This window comes from Manacus candei, unplaced genomic scaffold (genome assembly GCF_025592945.1).
Source record: "Manacus candei isolate 608988 ecotype Guabito, Panama unplaced genomic scaffold, ASM2559294v1 h1tg000054l, whole genome shotgun sequence".
NCBI classification, from domain to species: domain Eukaryota; kingdom Metazoa; phylum Chordata; class Aves; order Passeriformes; family Pipridae; genus Manacus; species Manacus candei.
The window spans coordinates 684,397-699,638 of record NW_026138102.1 but is presented as its reverse complement, the minus strand read 5'-3'; the positions used below and the strand labels follow the sequence as shown (position 1 = coordinate 699,638).

Genomic DNA, 15,242 nt, shown 5'->3' with positions numbered 1-15,242 from the left:
AGGAATTCACTGCAGGAGTACAGAGCGCTGTCTATTGGAGTTTTAATGTGCTTTATTAAGCAGAAATCTTGCTGCTTTTACAAATTTCCTCTCTCTTTGCCAGACCCCCAGTATTCCAGCAGCCTGTCATATTCCTTGGTGCAGATGTAACTCACCCACCAGCTGGAGATGGGAAAAAGCCTTCCATTGCTGCAGTGAGTGAATTGTGTCCTGATCTTTAACCCCAGCTCTCTCCTGCTGCTCAACTCTAATGCAGTTTATTGCTTTCAGTTCATTTGTGGTCCATTGCTTCTGATTGCCTAATTATAGTATTATAAATTATTTTTCTGCAGGAATCTAATGAAACTTCAGAGAGCTTGCTCTGCTGCTAATTACTTAAATGGGTGTATTAGCTTGTAAAATGCCTGAGCTGCTCTTGCACGGAGGAGCTTTCCTGGGAGCTGATATTTATCAGCAGCCTGTAATGAGCTGGTGCATGTTTAAATCTGCTTCTTCAGCAGTAAGAAATGTTAAGAATTTCTTCACTGCTGATAGGGAACTCGACTGGCTCACTTGTGGGTTTTGGGGGCTCAGGCTTCCTGACCACACAGAATGTGCAGTGATCTCTTGGAAATATGCTCCTGAATGTAGGACACTGTGAAACACCTGTAATGGCTGCTCTGGATTATTTAATAATGAAGATCTTTGATGGTATGTGCAGTATCGTAGCCTGTAATGCTAAATAAACAAATACCTGTTTTAGAAAGTTATTACACCTGTGTGTCCAGGGAAAATGAATGCTGGTGTTTCATAAACATAAATCCATTCCCTTGGTGTGGATATTTCTGTAGTGCCTCACTGTTTCAGTTTGATGGACTTATCCCCAGTGTCCCGAAAAGGGACTTGGTCTTCCAGAGTTCAAATTCCTGTTCTGCAGTCTGAACTAAATCAATGGTTTCATGATATCAGGTCTCCAAATTGTATTTGATTTTTTTTTTTTTTTAAGTATGTAGGTGCAAATGGGAAATTAGTCTTCTAGATTTAAAATAAGTTTTCCCTTTCAGCAGGGTGTGTTGCCACAGGCGGGCAGAACTCCAAAGTCTTTCCAAGCCCATTTTAGTTTCAGCTACATCTTTACCAGGTCAACCACTTGGTTTGCAAGACCCCGTTAAAAAGACAGTGCAGTTTTCTTATGAAATACCTTTATTAAAGTGCTCTTTGGTTCGAGACTGAGCATCTTTTCCCCCAGGTTGTGGGAAGCATGGACGCTCATCCCAACCGATACTGTGCCACCGTTCGGGTCCAGCAGCACCGGCAAGAAATCATCCAGGATTTGGCTGCCATGGTCAGGGAGCTGCTCATCCAGTTCTACAAATCAACGAGGTTCAAACCCACTCGGATCATCTTCTACAGGGACGGTGTTTCGGAGGGGCAGTTTCAACAGGTGATGTTTTCCTTTTTGAAATGTAGTTTACTGGTAGTAATGTGGTTTTATGTGATTTGAGTTATGCAAAAAAAAAACCATATCCTCAGCAAATCTTCCCTCGGCAAATTTGTTGGGTTCTAACCAAGCAGGGCAGGAGAAGTGTTTCCATATTTTTCACGTGGTTTTTAAAATACTTTTCCCCTTTAAAATAATTCCCTTTACAAATTATAGATTATGAAGTATAGTTTTAGCACTCGAGTTATGTTCCACATCTGTGACCTGTTCAAGATGTATTAGTCAGACTGTATCACACAGAATGTGGGCAGTAAAGAAAAATTAACTGTAAACTAATGTTCCTACTTTTTAAACCGGGATTAATAAATGGTGTATTTTCACACTGCCACTTTTAATTGATTCCTTTTAAAACTCATCAGATACTTTGTTGTATTTATTTTGTTTGCTTGCAAAGACCATATTTTATGAAATATTTTTCTATATATTTTACAGATATTTACATACACTTTCTTTTCCAGTATTTGTATGTAAATTAAAATATACAGAATGTAGTCAACTTCTCAAAACCCAAGGGGAAGGGAGTAAAGGTCACTTAATTAACTTGAATTGATAAAATAATCTTTGTATGAAATTTTCTTTTTCAATTACCACTGGTTTTCACTGAATTTTTAACGTATAATTAACCTAAATTTCAAATCATTGCTTTTTTGTTTATTCCACTTTCCTTATTATTGATGCCTGTAGTCCTGCATGAGATTTCACAAAGCTGGGAAAGAGCAGCTGAGTAATTCTGGATTTTATCCCTTGTACTAGTCTGAAAAATAATTAGTCTGCTGTATATTCAACAGCCTAATTAAATGTTCATTTGTATTTGGCAGTTAAAAAGATTTTGACATGCAGTGTATTAGTCCGAGCCTAATGCTTGGAGCTGAACAAATATGGAAGCAGCTCTCGTCTGGCTCAGGAAACTGGTGACCTAATTTGTTCTCATTAAGGGAAAAAATTAAGGTTTGATCCTGAATGCTTTGACATCTCATTACTCTGAGTGACAGTGCAAGAAGGAACATGATAAATAAGCTGTAGATAAATAAACCTGTGGGATTGCAGCGGTTCATATTTGTCACACCTCTCTGTGTTTGTGGTTCAGGTGCTGCACCACGAGCTGCTGGCCATCAGAGAGGCTTGCATTAAACTAGAGAAGGATTATCAGCCTGGAATCACATTTATAGTTGTGCAGAAAAGGCATCACACCAGACTCTTCTGCACGGATAAAAACGAACGGGTATGTTCTGATTGTGACCAGCACGTGTCCAGCAGGCAGCCAAGGCACCTGTTGCTGCTGATTTTTGGGACTTTCTGTGTGGAGAGGAGACTCCCCAAGCCCAGGACGGAGCTACTGTTGGGAATGGAGAGTTCCTAATGGCAAATCTCTGCTCACAGATACGGCTCTTCATGTTCTCTTTCCTTCTGTCAGGCTTCTCTGTGGGAGCACTTGAAACCCACTAGATTTCAAGGCAGTAATTATTAACTTCTAATGCTGACATGAAGGTAGTTGTTAAATTAATAAATGCTCTGATTACAGTTGTTAAATTGTTTGAAAGTAAAGAGTATTTTTTTAGTTCTGCTTTGAAGAGTTTTTGAGGGAAGAGGCAGCCTGTCTGGCAACTGAGGATTGTCCCCTCTCAGGTATAAACAGGAAAAGTTACAGAGGAATAACCTGTCCTGGAGTGGGAAGGTGAAAAGAATTTGACAAATCAGTTGCAGAAGCTCCTTTTGACTTTATTCAGAAAAACTGATCTTTTTAGATAATATCTAAGAGCAGCTTGTCTCTTTTTTTCCTCCATACTAGAGACACTGCAGATTTTCACTTGAACAAAATTTCAGTTTTGCTCATTCTCCTTCACTTTCTGCTTTTTGTGGATCTTTTTCTTGTGTTTTTTTCCTTGCTATAGAACTGAAAAGGAAAAAAACAACTTTGTGTGCCTTACTGTCTGCATTTTCTGTTCCCACAGGTTGGAAAGAGTGGAAACATTCCAGCTGGTACCACAGTGGACACAAAAATCACCCACCCATCAGAGTTTGACTTTTATCTGTGTAGTCATGCTGGGATTCAGGTAAGGCATTTTGTGTGGGATGGTAACTTTTCAGCTGTTAAAGCACCTTTAGGCAAAATGTTGTCTGATGGCTTTTTGTCAGATGTAAGTTTGTCAAGATGAAAGTGCATTTCAATACGACCATTTAATTTCAGTAACAGGGATGAAATTCTAGAAAACACAATCCTATCAAAAAGGAGAAAGGGATTAGTAAGGTGGGGAGCAAGGAAGGAGGTTGTTTACCTTGCCTTTTAAAGGAAAGATTTGCAGAAATCTGTAGAACTGCTCCCTGTGATTTTTAAGGAAGCGGCCGTTCCGCTGCAGTTCACCTGCAGGGGTGGAAATTTAAGGAGATGTTTTTGAAAAGCTGATGTCCCTGTGTGTCCTGTGCCCCCAGGGAACAAGCAGACCCTCTCATTACCATGTCCTGTGGGATGACAATCGTTTCTCCTCGGATGAGCTGCAGATCCTCACCTACCAGCTGTGTCACACGTACGTACGCTGCACCCGCTCCGTGTCCATCCCCGCACCGGCGTATTACGCACACCTGGTTGCCTTCAGAGCCAGGTACCATCTGGTGGATAAAGAGCATGACAGGTGAGTCCAGAGTTTTGGAATTCTTACAGAACTTGAAAGGAAGCAGGAAGGCAGTGGGCTTGCTAAGTCTGTAATCAGTGGTGTCCTCAGCAGTTTGAGGGGAAATTTTACTGTTACCACTGGGGTGATTAACTTTTGACCATTCTGTTCAAAAGAACCAATAATACAAAAAACACCTGCAAGGAGAGGCAGATTAAACAGGGTTTCTCTTCCCCCCTCCCCCAACCTGTTGTGTTTTGTTTCCCCCCCCCCCTCTCTTGCAGTGCTGAAGGAAGCCACACTTCTGGTCAGAGCAATGGCAGAGACCACCAAGCACTTGCCAAGGCAGTTCAAGTTCACCAGGACACGCTGCGCACGATGTACTTTGCTTGACATGTTTTAATGTTTAGCGACTCCGTACGAGACAGAGTTGGATTCACACAAGACCAGCTGCACTTAGACCAACCCCAGCTCCAGGGGCAGCCAGCAATGAGTGACACATCTTAATTCCTTTCTTTCCCGTTTTGCAAGGAAGCCTTCCGTCCAGAATTTCAGACTTGATTACAAACTGCATTCTTGTACCAAACCCCACTATTGTTGGAAATGTGGTTTGCCAAAAAATCTCTAAGCTGCTTGGTATAAAACAGACCCATTTTATAATTAAATCAAGAGCTGCAATCTCAGGGCTTAGGGAAGGAAAAAACAAACAAACAAAAAACCAACAACCCAACCCACAAAACTCCTCATTCAGTTTGCTGTTCATTGAGTTGCTTTTAATAATTTGGAAAGATCTAATTCATACTAAGGTTTGATGAGCTAAAATGCTGTGAATTAGCTTTTAATGCAAAGCAAAGCATTTTTTTACTATTTATGAAGCCTTGATTATTCTAGATGAATTTACAAAATTTTTATTTTCAAAATAAGAGAGTGACAAAATCCTGGTTTTCAACTGTCTTATAAAGATTATTCTCAGATTATTCTCTGTGTGTCTAAGGGCAAATGTATTTTCTGAAGCTTGTTCTTGAATGTTTTTTATTGTGCTGCATTTGAAAATGTTTTTCATAGGCTAAAGATGAATTTAAAAAAAAAAAAAGAATAAACTTGTACCTAAGCTTTTAATAGCTCCAGTTAGATTGGCAAAAGAAAATGTGCCATTTAAAAAACTTGTAAAGATTTTTTTAAAAATCATACTGACAGCTAACTTTAGGATTTGTCATACAGGACTGTGACACTTACTTTCCAAAGTCTATAAAGAATACGGGTCTGTGGTGATAAATACAGTACAATCCTTTTTCACTGTAGTTTGAGTTAATGTAAATTTTATATATGTTTCACAGTATTAATGTGATAGACTAGATGCTATTATTTATTTTTATTTACTAAGGAGTGCTCATTATACTTCTGTTAACATATCAAGAATGCTTTGAACTTAGAAAGTGAAAACCTTCTCGTGGGGACATTTACTCTTCAAATGCAAAAATATGCAATCGAGGTGGTGAGAGCTCAGAGATACAAACAGTGTCTATTGTAGCTTGGGATTTGTAGAAAGGCTTTTCAAACGTGCACACAACACAGCAGGTTTTACCTCTGCGGTTCAGAGACGCACACGAGACCAACACCCTCTGTTCATTCAAGCACAAAACAATTGTATTTTATTTATATGTTGAAGATTGGTGAAGCAGGAGCTCCAGTAGGGGAGAGTGGCTCGCTGCAGGTTGGACAGAAGTCAAGAGAATCTATGCAGTAAAGATAAATCGTAGGAAAACTGAAGTTTACTTAGGGAGGGAGGTGAAACTCTCTTCGTTATGCATGAGGTCCATAGGAAATGTGAGAGTTTTGCCGTTCTCTGAGGAGAAGCATTAATTACAACTGATAATTTCTAGACAGACGCTTCTGTTAGTTTGCACACTGGATTCATAAAAACCATAACACACATGTAAACCATTGCACTAATTACAATGCCACAGGCAGGTTTAGGAGAAAATGGAAAAAGCCCAGAAAACTTGTTTATGCTGACTTGATCTTGTTTGTTTTGCCATCGGAAAACTGAAATAACGTGCTAAAGAGGCAGGTTTGAAAATTTTCATTCTCTTCCACTGGTGGATTTTGCTTTTTTTCCCTTTTCTCTGAGCAGCTGCTCAGTCTGGTTTGGATACTTTTACCTCTGGCCACTGGGACGGGCGAGTAGCTTTAACCCACACAGTGCTCTGGGCCATGGAGCAGATCCACTGCAACCAGTTGTTGTTGGATAAGCTAGAAAATGCCCAACCTTTGCTGCATAAAGACTTTTAGGTACATAATTTTGTGCAAGTTCAGATCTTTACCTTGTAGCAGTTGTGTTGGTTGTTGGTGTTTTTTGAGTGAGATGTAAAAACTATTAATGGAATCATTGTGTTTGTATTTTTCTAATTTGGTGATTAGGCTGCTGGGGCAGAGTGTCTTCTTGGTTGTAGTTATATAAATTCAGATTTAAAGCAAATCTTAAGCCAAGCTTAGGTAGCACTGTCTGTCTTGCTGTGTCCCAGCCAGGTTATACCTACCTCCCCCCAAGCACCCTAAACTGCAGAACCTTCCCATGGTGGGTGTGTTGCACTTCCCCGTCTTTCCTTGAGAGGTTTCGTATTTCAGTGAAGATTTTAATTTGGCAAAAGTTTTTATATAAGAATTATTTTTTTATATGATATGTTCTTAACACATAGGAAAAAGACCATCTGTTTTAAGACACCATTTAGTTTATCTTGCTGTCTGTTATGCAGAGACCTCTTGGATGTGAAATTCATCCCCCTCTTTCCATGCAGATCTGGGATAAATGACTTGTACAGGTAGTCAGATGGGGCAAGGAGGGCAGGATCTGTCTTGACCTCAAATCTCATTTCTGAAGCAGACTGTGGGACTTCACTGCATCCTATTTAGGATGTTTTCTTTGTGAGAAAAGGTGTTTTAAGCAGGCCCTTAATCTGAGAGTAGCTGTTGTCTGTGTATCTTCTTGGAATTAGCAGAAATTTTGTGTAGCTTTCCTTCCCTGAGTATGAAGAACTTGGGATGGTTATGTGCATTTCAGGACATTTTTACCCTTTACAGATCTTTCTAAGCCTCTAATACTGCTAATTCTTTATGCCTTGATGTCTCCCTCCTTTCCCCTCCCACCAGTGATGAATTTCTGAATAATTTAAAGCATTTTTCTAAAAAACACTGATTAAGTATATACTTTGAAAAGTACAGCATGCTGGCAGTCCAGCAGCTCTCTTTCTGGGATTATTCTTAATATAAATTACGTATTCAGGAATGTCTCCTGTGAAAAAAACCCACCTCAAACACCTAAAATCCTACTATTTTTTTTTCCTTACCTCCCACGTGTTTGGTGTAGAACAGCAACATCTCAGGTCAACACAAAGCTGAAGAAGTCTCAGTCTCACCCAGGTTCCTGCTGTAGCAGTTCCAGTTGAGGTCACAACTGTAACCACTGTGCAGCTCAGGGCAGCAATAACCAAATGTCACCCCCGGGCACTTGGGATATTTTCCAGTCATGTGACTCCCACTGCACAGCCCCCCAAAAACCAGCATCAGCAAGGACAAAATGCTCCCCTTGGGAGGTAAAAAGTACTATCAGCAGATGTAAAACACTTAAAAGTTCTCTCTTCCCCCCCCCCCCGCAATGTGCAAAACCTAATGCAATAACAAGGTTTGCCCGGTGGTGGAAATTTCTGCTCCAGTGGCTGAATAGAATAACATGTCCAATTCCATCTGTTCTAGCACCCAGGAAACAGCTGAGTTGATCCTTAGGAGAAAATGTCCTGCTGGGAAATGCTGGAAGTAGGTGGATTTGTCTCTGCCTTTCTGTGAGTTTGCATTTCAGACAGCCCCTATGCAATGTAACCCTTCAGTGTGTGTGTGCACTGACGGACTGAGGGAGATCACTTGTTTTATCAGAGCTCCTTATTTTGGCTTGGCTTGGTTTTGAATATTTGACTTTGTGAATCACAATCAATGATCTTCTGTGTCCCAGGAGCTTTGGCACATTAATCCCCTCATTTCTAGATCTGTCAGGGTCGGCTGAGTTTGCTCTTTGTTGTTAGGGAAGGCTCTTCTGTCTTAATCTGCCGGGGCCAACATGGAAAATTTACAGGAAACTTATGTTTAAAACAAGAAATCCATAGTAAATACTTTTGAAATCCATAACAAATACCTTTGATCTCCTTTCAGGCCCCCAGGCAGCGTTCCCTGATTGTAAAAGCAAAAAGGTTGTGAAGGTTTAGCTTTAATTCTGCCTCTGTCAGTAACTCCTGCAGCCTTCGTCCATTTGAACAGTGTCTTGTTCTTGTTGGAATATTTTTATAACATGAGATATTTCCACAAGGGTTTTAAAATTTAAACTCTAGGTGTGAGGAGTTTGGAGTTTTGTGTGCCCAAGTTATTTTCTGAAAAGACTGAAGTTTCTAAGATGCTTCTAAGGTTTTTTTTTGTACATATGTCCAAAGGCTTTTGATGAAGTTGAAGGTTTTGATCTGAGGGCTTTTTGATTGCTGTTAGGGCTCTTTGCTTTGCTGCAGCAGCTGATCCCTCAGACACAGGCTCACCTGTGTCTCACCTGTAGGAACCCCCATTTCCTTCATGCCCATGAATCCAAAATTTAACTGAGAGCAAGGCCAGGAGTAAGGCCTGTGTTAACACCCCCCAGCCAAATTCAGTGGATTGTTGTAGGGATTTTAGTGGACTTGCAAATTGTTTCTTTTTGAGGAAAATGTTGATCTTGGGAGAGAGGAGAGGTTGGTTCTGCAGGTTCTGCTTATTCAGGACTGCATGTGCTGGGAATGCAGGACTGGGACCTTTGGAGATCAGATGGATATACTTGCTCTGGACTCAGTCAAATAAGCATCTCTGGTGGCATAAATAACCATTAGGGACTCTTGTGTTGTTGTTTTTTTTTTTAGGACATCTTTTACGCATTAAATAAATGAATGTAAGAAGAGTTCTCAGTATTTTTCACACTCGAGACCAGTGTAATTAAAATCACTTGTTTTCCTGGTTTTTTTAGTGTTCTTCTGCCATAGCATCTCTCTTTGTGTATGAGTCCTGCCAGTGTGGCTTTCCCCATTCCTAATGCAGGGCAGTCCTTTGTTTTTTACTTTTATATCCATTTGGTAACATGCTTCTTCATGCACACTTGCCATCTTTTCTAAGGAGAACTTCCAAGTAGAAGGTAATTGCACTGATTTGTTTTGGGGTTTTTTTTTTAAACTCTCTTTTTACTGTAAGACTTCTTTGTGTTCTTTGAGGTTTTTTTGCATCTGCTGTAGCTGTTTAAAAATACTGTAAATAGTGCTCTTACAGCAAATACTGAAATGCTGGGGATACCATTCCTGGTTCTGTTTTCCAGAATACGGCCATATTTTACAGTGTCGAGATACAAGCTTTGGTGTTTAAATGTTGTTGTACTTTGACTGCATTATGGTGTCAATTCAAGAAGGGCACAGTTGCTTTATTACAGTGGAAGTATTTAGGGTTTGCCTGAATTTATAAAACATTTCTTTCTTCTCTCCTCTGTGCGCGTTTCTCCCGCACCACAGGGATGCAGTTTTTAAGCTCTCCCTGTGCTCGCTGCCTGTGCAATGTTCCAATGCCAATTTTGGTGTCAGTGAGATGACTAAAAGCATTAATGAGATATCTGGATTATCAGCTGTAGCTGTCACCAGTTTTTCTTGCTTATTCCAGCAGCTGATCCTTGTGTTGTAGAAGCAGAACCAGTTATGTGGCAGAATTAGTGGAATAAGAGGGATTTGGGATCCGCATTACGGTGTCTTGCCGTCTGTCCCTCCGTGGCTGTGGGATTGGGGACTGCAGTGGATGTTTTAGTGCTCTGAGATAAGGAGTAGTGTTGGCTCTGGTTGATTTCCCATCCCTCAGCAATTGCCTTTTGCTTCCATATGCCTCAGGAATGGGAGAGACTCCAACTCCAGCCCCCTTGTCCAGAGTTAGGATGCAAACCAGCCTGGTTTTGAGGGTTAATGATTGGAAAGATGCATTTCTGAGGGATGTGTGAAGGAGGTGCTGTGTGTGTGTGGTGTGGCACAGAATCAGTTTGATCCCAGTCAGTGTTCCTGTTGCTCTGTCACAGATGTTTCTTTGCCTGAAGTGTTGATATGAATGTAATTGCTTGGCCAAATCACTACAAAATGGGTTTGTGACACTCCTTAGATACGAAGCAGGTGCAGTCCAAGGCTACCTCCTGTATTCCTTCCCAGGTGAATCAATTTAAGTGAATTTACCACTAAGCAGCCAAAATCCCTGTTTGGGCCAGTCGCTTAGGAGTTGGACTCTGATCCTTGTGGGTCCCTTCCAACTCAGCTCCCTCTGTAACCTTTCCCTTCACTTGAGTTTCTGTACTGTTTTTCCAAATGAAAAATGTTTCTGTACTTCAGGTTTTCACTGAAAATGATACGAAGGTGCTTGAAATATATTTTGAATCTGAGGCAAAAAAATATGTATTGGATTATTTTTTTAATGTATTTTTTAGATAAGTTGACATGAGACTGTAAGAGTGAGAATACTTTATTCCCTTCTCAGAAAATTATAAACTTCAAAACGGGCAAAAAAATCCCCCCATACCAAAACACCAAAAAACAACCCTAAGCCTGGGTATGTTCTTCTTGTGACTATTTAATGTCAGTTCTCTGCAAAGTCTTGGCTGAAACTCAACCTTGACAGAAGTGCATATAGACTGAAGGTGCTTTAAGTGACCTGAAATGAAACTGTAGAAAACTGTGCTAATACATCAGACTTTGTTTACAATGAATCCAAACAAGCTTCCTCGTCTCAGAATGAACCACTCTGCTGACAGAAGTGCTACCTGTTGGGAGCACAGTGTGCTGGTGTGGTTTCATAGCAGTGTTAGAGTTTAGTTTTATTCAAAAGTAACTGGGCTTTGTGCTGTGGATTTTGGCCTCTCAGGAGTGAGTTTGGTGGGATTCTGTGTTCCCTGCAATTTCCTCTTGATCTCTGGGTGTAGACACTAATGAAGCTCATCCATGGATGAGCTGGAGGATTGCTGAAGTTCTGACTTTCTAGGAGCCAGTTTTTGTGAGTGACTGAATAAATCATTATAAATCAGCTCATTAATAACCGAATGGGGTAAAATCCTCAAAATTTGGTTCAGTTCTCAGTTATCATTTAATGAAGCTCCTCCAAAAGTGTGAAGTACAGGGTAAATGGCTGCTTTTGAGAAGGTATTTCACTACATCCTGTGCTGCAGATCCACGGCCACTATTGCTGTTGTGGCCTGGCAGGGGTTTCACTGTGCAGGGATGCTGGAATGGCTTCTCCCTTATTGATGGGAGGGGAGCTGTGTGCTTCCCAGACTATGTCTGCAAACCTGGGATCATCAGGAAGTTCGGGCAAGGGAAGAGCCCCGTGCTGGATGCTGGTCATGCTGTAGGGAAGAGCAATGCCAGGCACCCCCTCCCTTGAGGATCTGAGCTGAGGAGTGAGGGGAAGCATTTTCTTGCAAAATTGCTAATTAAGCACTTGTTAAGGTGACTGTTTAATTCTTGGTTTCCCTTTTGGCTTCCCTGCCAGGCCCCTCACATATCCACCTTCCCCACACCCATCCATTGGCCCCTTCCCCACAGGGGGAGTGTTGGGAGGGAGCTCCTCAAGGTGATTTGTGGTGTCAGTGCTTCGTGTCTGAGAACTTTGGGCTTGGCTGGAGCCAGGACAGGGGTGTTGCTGGATTTGGAGGGGAGAGAGGCTGACAAGAGTTCATTTTGAGATTTTTGCACATGGCAGTGCTATGACCCTACAGCACCAGGTGAAGGGTGGCTGCTCCTCCCTCCCACCTAAATATCCCCAGAAGAGCAATTGCTTTGGATTTGTCCATGTGCTGCCTCTGCAGATGCATCTTAAAACTCCCTGTGGCTGCTCTTCCACCAAAGCTCCCTGTGGGATTTTGGAGAGCCCAGGATTGCAGGGCAGGTCTGTATCAAAGGGCATATTCTTTTCTCTAAGGTTCTTAGGAGTGCTCAGGTTTTGGTTGTGTTTTTCCCACATTTTTGGATGTGCTGTTGTACCGGGCGCTTTAGTTTTGTTTTTTTCCCCCCCTTCTTTAAGCACAACTAAACCACCTGCTGGAATAACTACTACCTGCTCATCAGCAGGGATTGCAGATCCTGTCTGAGAATTGTCCACAAGAACTAAATTGAAACTTTTCTGGCCATCTTATGGGGTTTTTTTGAGTGTACTTGGCAAGCATGAATGGTGAACAGGTCAGCAGGCAAAGCTTGGGAGCCTCTAATCCCCTGGCTGGTGCTGTTTGTGCTTGCTTTGTTAGGTTAGATTTCCTGTCAGGGGGAAAAAAATATAATGTGGACTCTTTTCTATATTTATCAGCTTTTCCTGGTTTCAAATCCATGAACAGAGGAACTTTACTCATGCCAGTATCTGTAAAATTGCACATTTTTGCCTGCCATGTACTTGACTCAGAGCAGGTCAGGGCTGGGCTTTCGGGACATGCAAAATCTCAGCTATGGGGTCATGTGCTGTGGGTTGGATCACAGTCCTCCTGTATCAGCAGGACATGCAATGAAGTTTCTTTCTAGATTTCACCAAAGTTAATTCTGCATCAGCTGTGAGATGCTCAGATGCAACTGTTTCTGTGCTATTGAAAAAAATACATATATTGACCCAAATTTTGGTATTCCTGATATGTTTCCTCATGTAACTTAATATGATCGAGCCCTTCAATTGCTCATCTCATAAGTGACATCTTTGTAATTTCATTTTAAAGCAAACAAAACAAGGGGGGGAAAAAAACCCCAAACAAACCATCAAAAACCATTAAGGAGTGAGTTTCAGAAACACCTATCTTGGAAAATCAAGTTTTCACTGAGGTGCAATGAGAAATTACATTTGGCAAAGTTCTGTGCTATCCTGAAGAGTGTTACCGCTTGCTTTCTGTAATTTGTTGATCAAGTTTAGTAGATTTTATAGATATATGTGTGTGTGTGTGTATCTGTTTATGTGTGTGAGTTTACACACAGTTAGTGAAAGGCGACAGTTTATAGACTGTCTATAAAAGATAGAAAGGCAGTATTTTGCTGGAAATAATAAGCACAATTTCCCTGGCTTACTCAGTGTTTTATTAGTTTGTACAATCACGAAAGTCTCAGCATTTAGGGCAGTTGATAAATGAAGATCCAGCCCCAATTTCTGTGCAGCAAAGTGGTTAATTCGATCTCGGGAGGGCAAGATGGAAAACAGAATGTATTCATTAAATCCATATTTCCTTTTTTTCTTTAATCCTGGTACATTGCACATTTAACTGACATCTGTTAAGGTTTTAATCTTTTGTTTAATAGTTTCTAAATCTTATTTTTTTTAATAAAATAATTGAAAAAGAACCAAAAATCAACTCAAAAGTTTCATATTGTAAATGTTCCCTTGAAGAATCAAAATGTTTTTATGGCCACTTAAAGTTTACTATTTTTTGTTGGGGGGGTTGGGAAAGAAAAAGCTCTGATGTTAAGGTCGTTTCAAGTGGTACTAAATGTGTGCTTAGTTTGTGTGTGTGTTGCATCTGTGCTGAACTGTCTTGTGCTTGCATATAACCAATGTAGTGCTGGCTGGGTAAGAGTAGCACTTGTAATGCAAAAACAGACCCAGAAATACCCTCAGCTGACTTCTGAGTGCATCCCTGGTGTTGCAGGATTTCCCACACGGGTTGTACATGTTGCTTTGTGTTCCTCCAGCCGTGGGGTGTCTCGAGGGGGGCGTGTGTGTAGTTCACCTCCCGTGTCTATCTCGTAGGGGAGCATTTGTGTGGCGACGCCACTTTAAACTAAGCCTTAACAAAATGATGGATTAGTCAGATTTTTCTCTCAGAGTATGCAAAAATACTGTTTAACACGGGGAGGTGTAAAGCTTAAATGTTAGTAAAGGAAGTCTTCTCACCTGGGGAATAGGGGGCACCTGCAGCTCTATACTGTGATGCCTCTTCAGGCACTGGCTGTCGTGTGCTCTCGGGTTCCTCTGGCAGCCAACGCCAAACAGGCTTTCCCAAATCCCAGCTTTCTGTTGTTGAACATACTCTCCTCCCTTCCCCCTGCCAGCAAAATCTCTGCCTGAAGGAGGATTGTGATTTTAACACTTAAATTTACATCCAAAAAAAAAGAAAAAAAAAAAAATCCATTCTTGAGTTCCGTGCTCGCTTCAGACGGTGCCATCGCTTCCACTTCTCACGACTGACATAGAACCCTTAAAACATTTTAAATAGAGGCAAAAAAAAAAAAAGTGTTGGGGACCCAGCTTGCTTTTTCTTTTTTCTTTTTTTTTTTTTTCTGATTTGGATCTACCTCATGTAACCAGTTGGGTGCTAATTGCTTAAATTGTCGAGGAGATTGGCAAAACAGCGACCAAACCGCGCGTGACGTCCGACCTTCGGCGCCCGCGCCCCAAAACCTCGGGGTTATTGTTCAGAGACAACAATCTTGGATTTGAGTTTTATTCTTTGTGCCTTTGTGGTTGTTTTTTTTTTTTTTAGTGGGGTTTTTTTTTTGGTTTTGGTGGTTTTTTTTCCCCCCCAGTGCGTAACAATCAAAACTCGTCTTCTTAATTAAAAACAGCAAATGGGTTTTAACGGCCAAGTAAAAAAAAAAAAAAAAAAAAAAGGCAAAAAAAAGTCACGAAATGGGAGTTTTAGCGAATTTGAAGCTATTTTTTCAGTGTAGCAAGTTGTAAAATGTACAGTATCACAGCTGACCTAGGCAAAGAGAAACGCCCAATAAAGTTTAAAATGTATAATCCTGACCCCAAATCTGTAACCTGTGTGTCTCTATATATGCATATATCACACACATATAGCACATAACTGTATGTGTGTGCATGTATATATATATATATATTTAAAAATGAGTGGATACACGTGTAAGGGTGAGGGAATAAAATGTCATTGACCTTTCCACAATTTTATAAGTTTGTAAGTTTACAACTACGTGTAAGTTTTTCTATGATGTGAACCTTTTTTACTTCAAAAGAATTCATTTTTGGAAAGCTTTAAGTTGTGATACTCTATCATTTTTTGAAGTTTAAAAAATAATAATTAAAAAAAATCGACTTTTTACCAGTACCTACAATGGGGGGGGTAGGGGGGGAATCTTTGTTGT

At 40.8% G+C, this 15,242-nt stretch overlaps 1 protein-coding gene across 2 annotated transcripts in view; it reads left to right on the top strand.

The window, feature by feature from the left end:
* AGO2 (argonaute RISC catalytic component 2) overlaps window positions 1-14,758 on the top strand; it is a 53,058-nt gene extending 38,300 nt beyond the window's left edge. For both annotated transcript variants that reach the window (XM_051802064.1, XM_051802063.1), the window contains exons 14-19: window positions 104-194; window positions 1,229-1,423; window positions 2,568-2,702; window positions 3,433-3,534; window positions 3,911-4,110; window positions 4,374-14,758. In XM_051802064.1, the coding sequence (XP_051658024.1) occupies window positions 104-194; window positions 1,229-1,423; window positions 2,568-2,702; window positions 3,433-3,534; window positions 3,911-4,110; window positions 4,374-4,482 (832 nt within the window). In that variant the 3' untranslated portion in view covers window positions 4,483-14,758. The remainder of the gene's footprint in view (window positions 1-103; window positions 195-1,228; window positions 1,424-2,567; window positions 2,703-3,432; window positions 3,535-3,910; window positions 4,111-4,373) is intronic.
* Window positions 14,759-15,242: the final 484 nt, after the last annotated feature.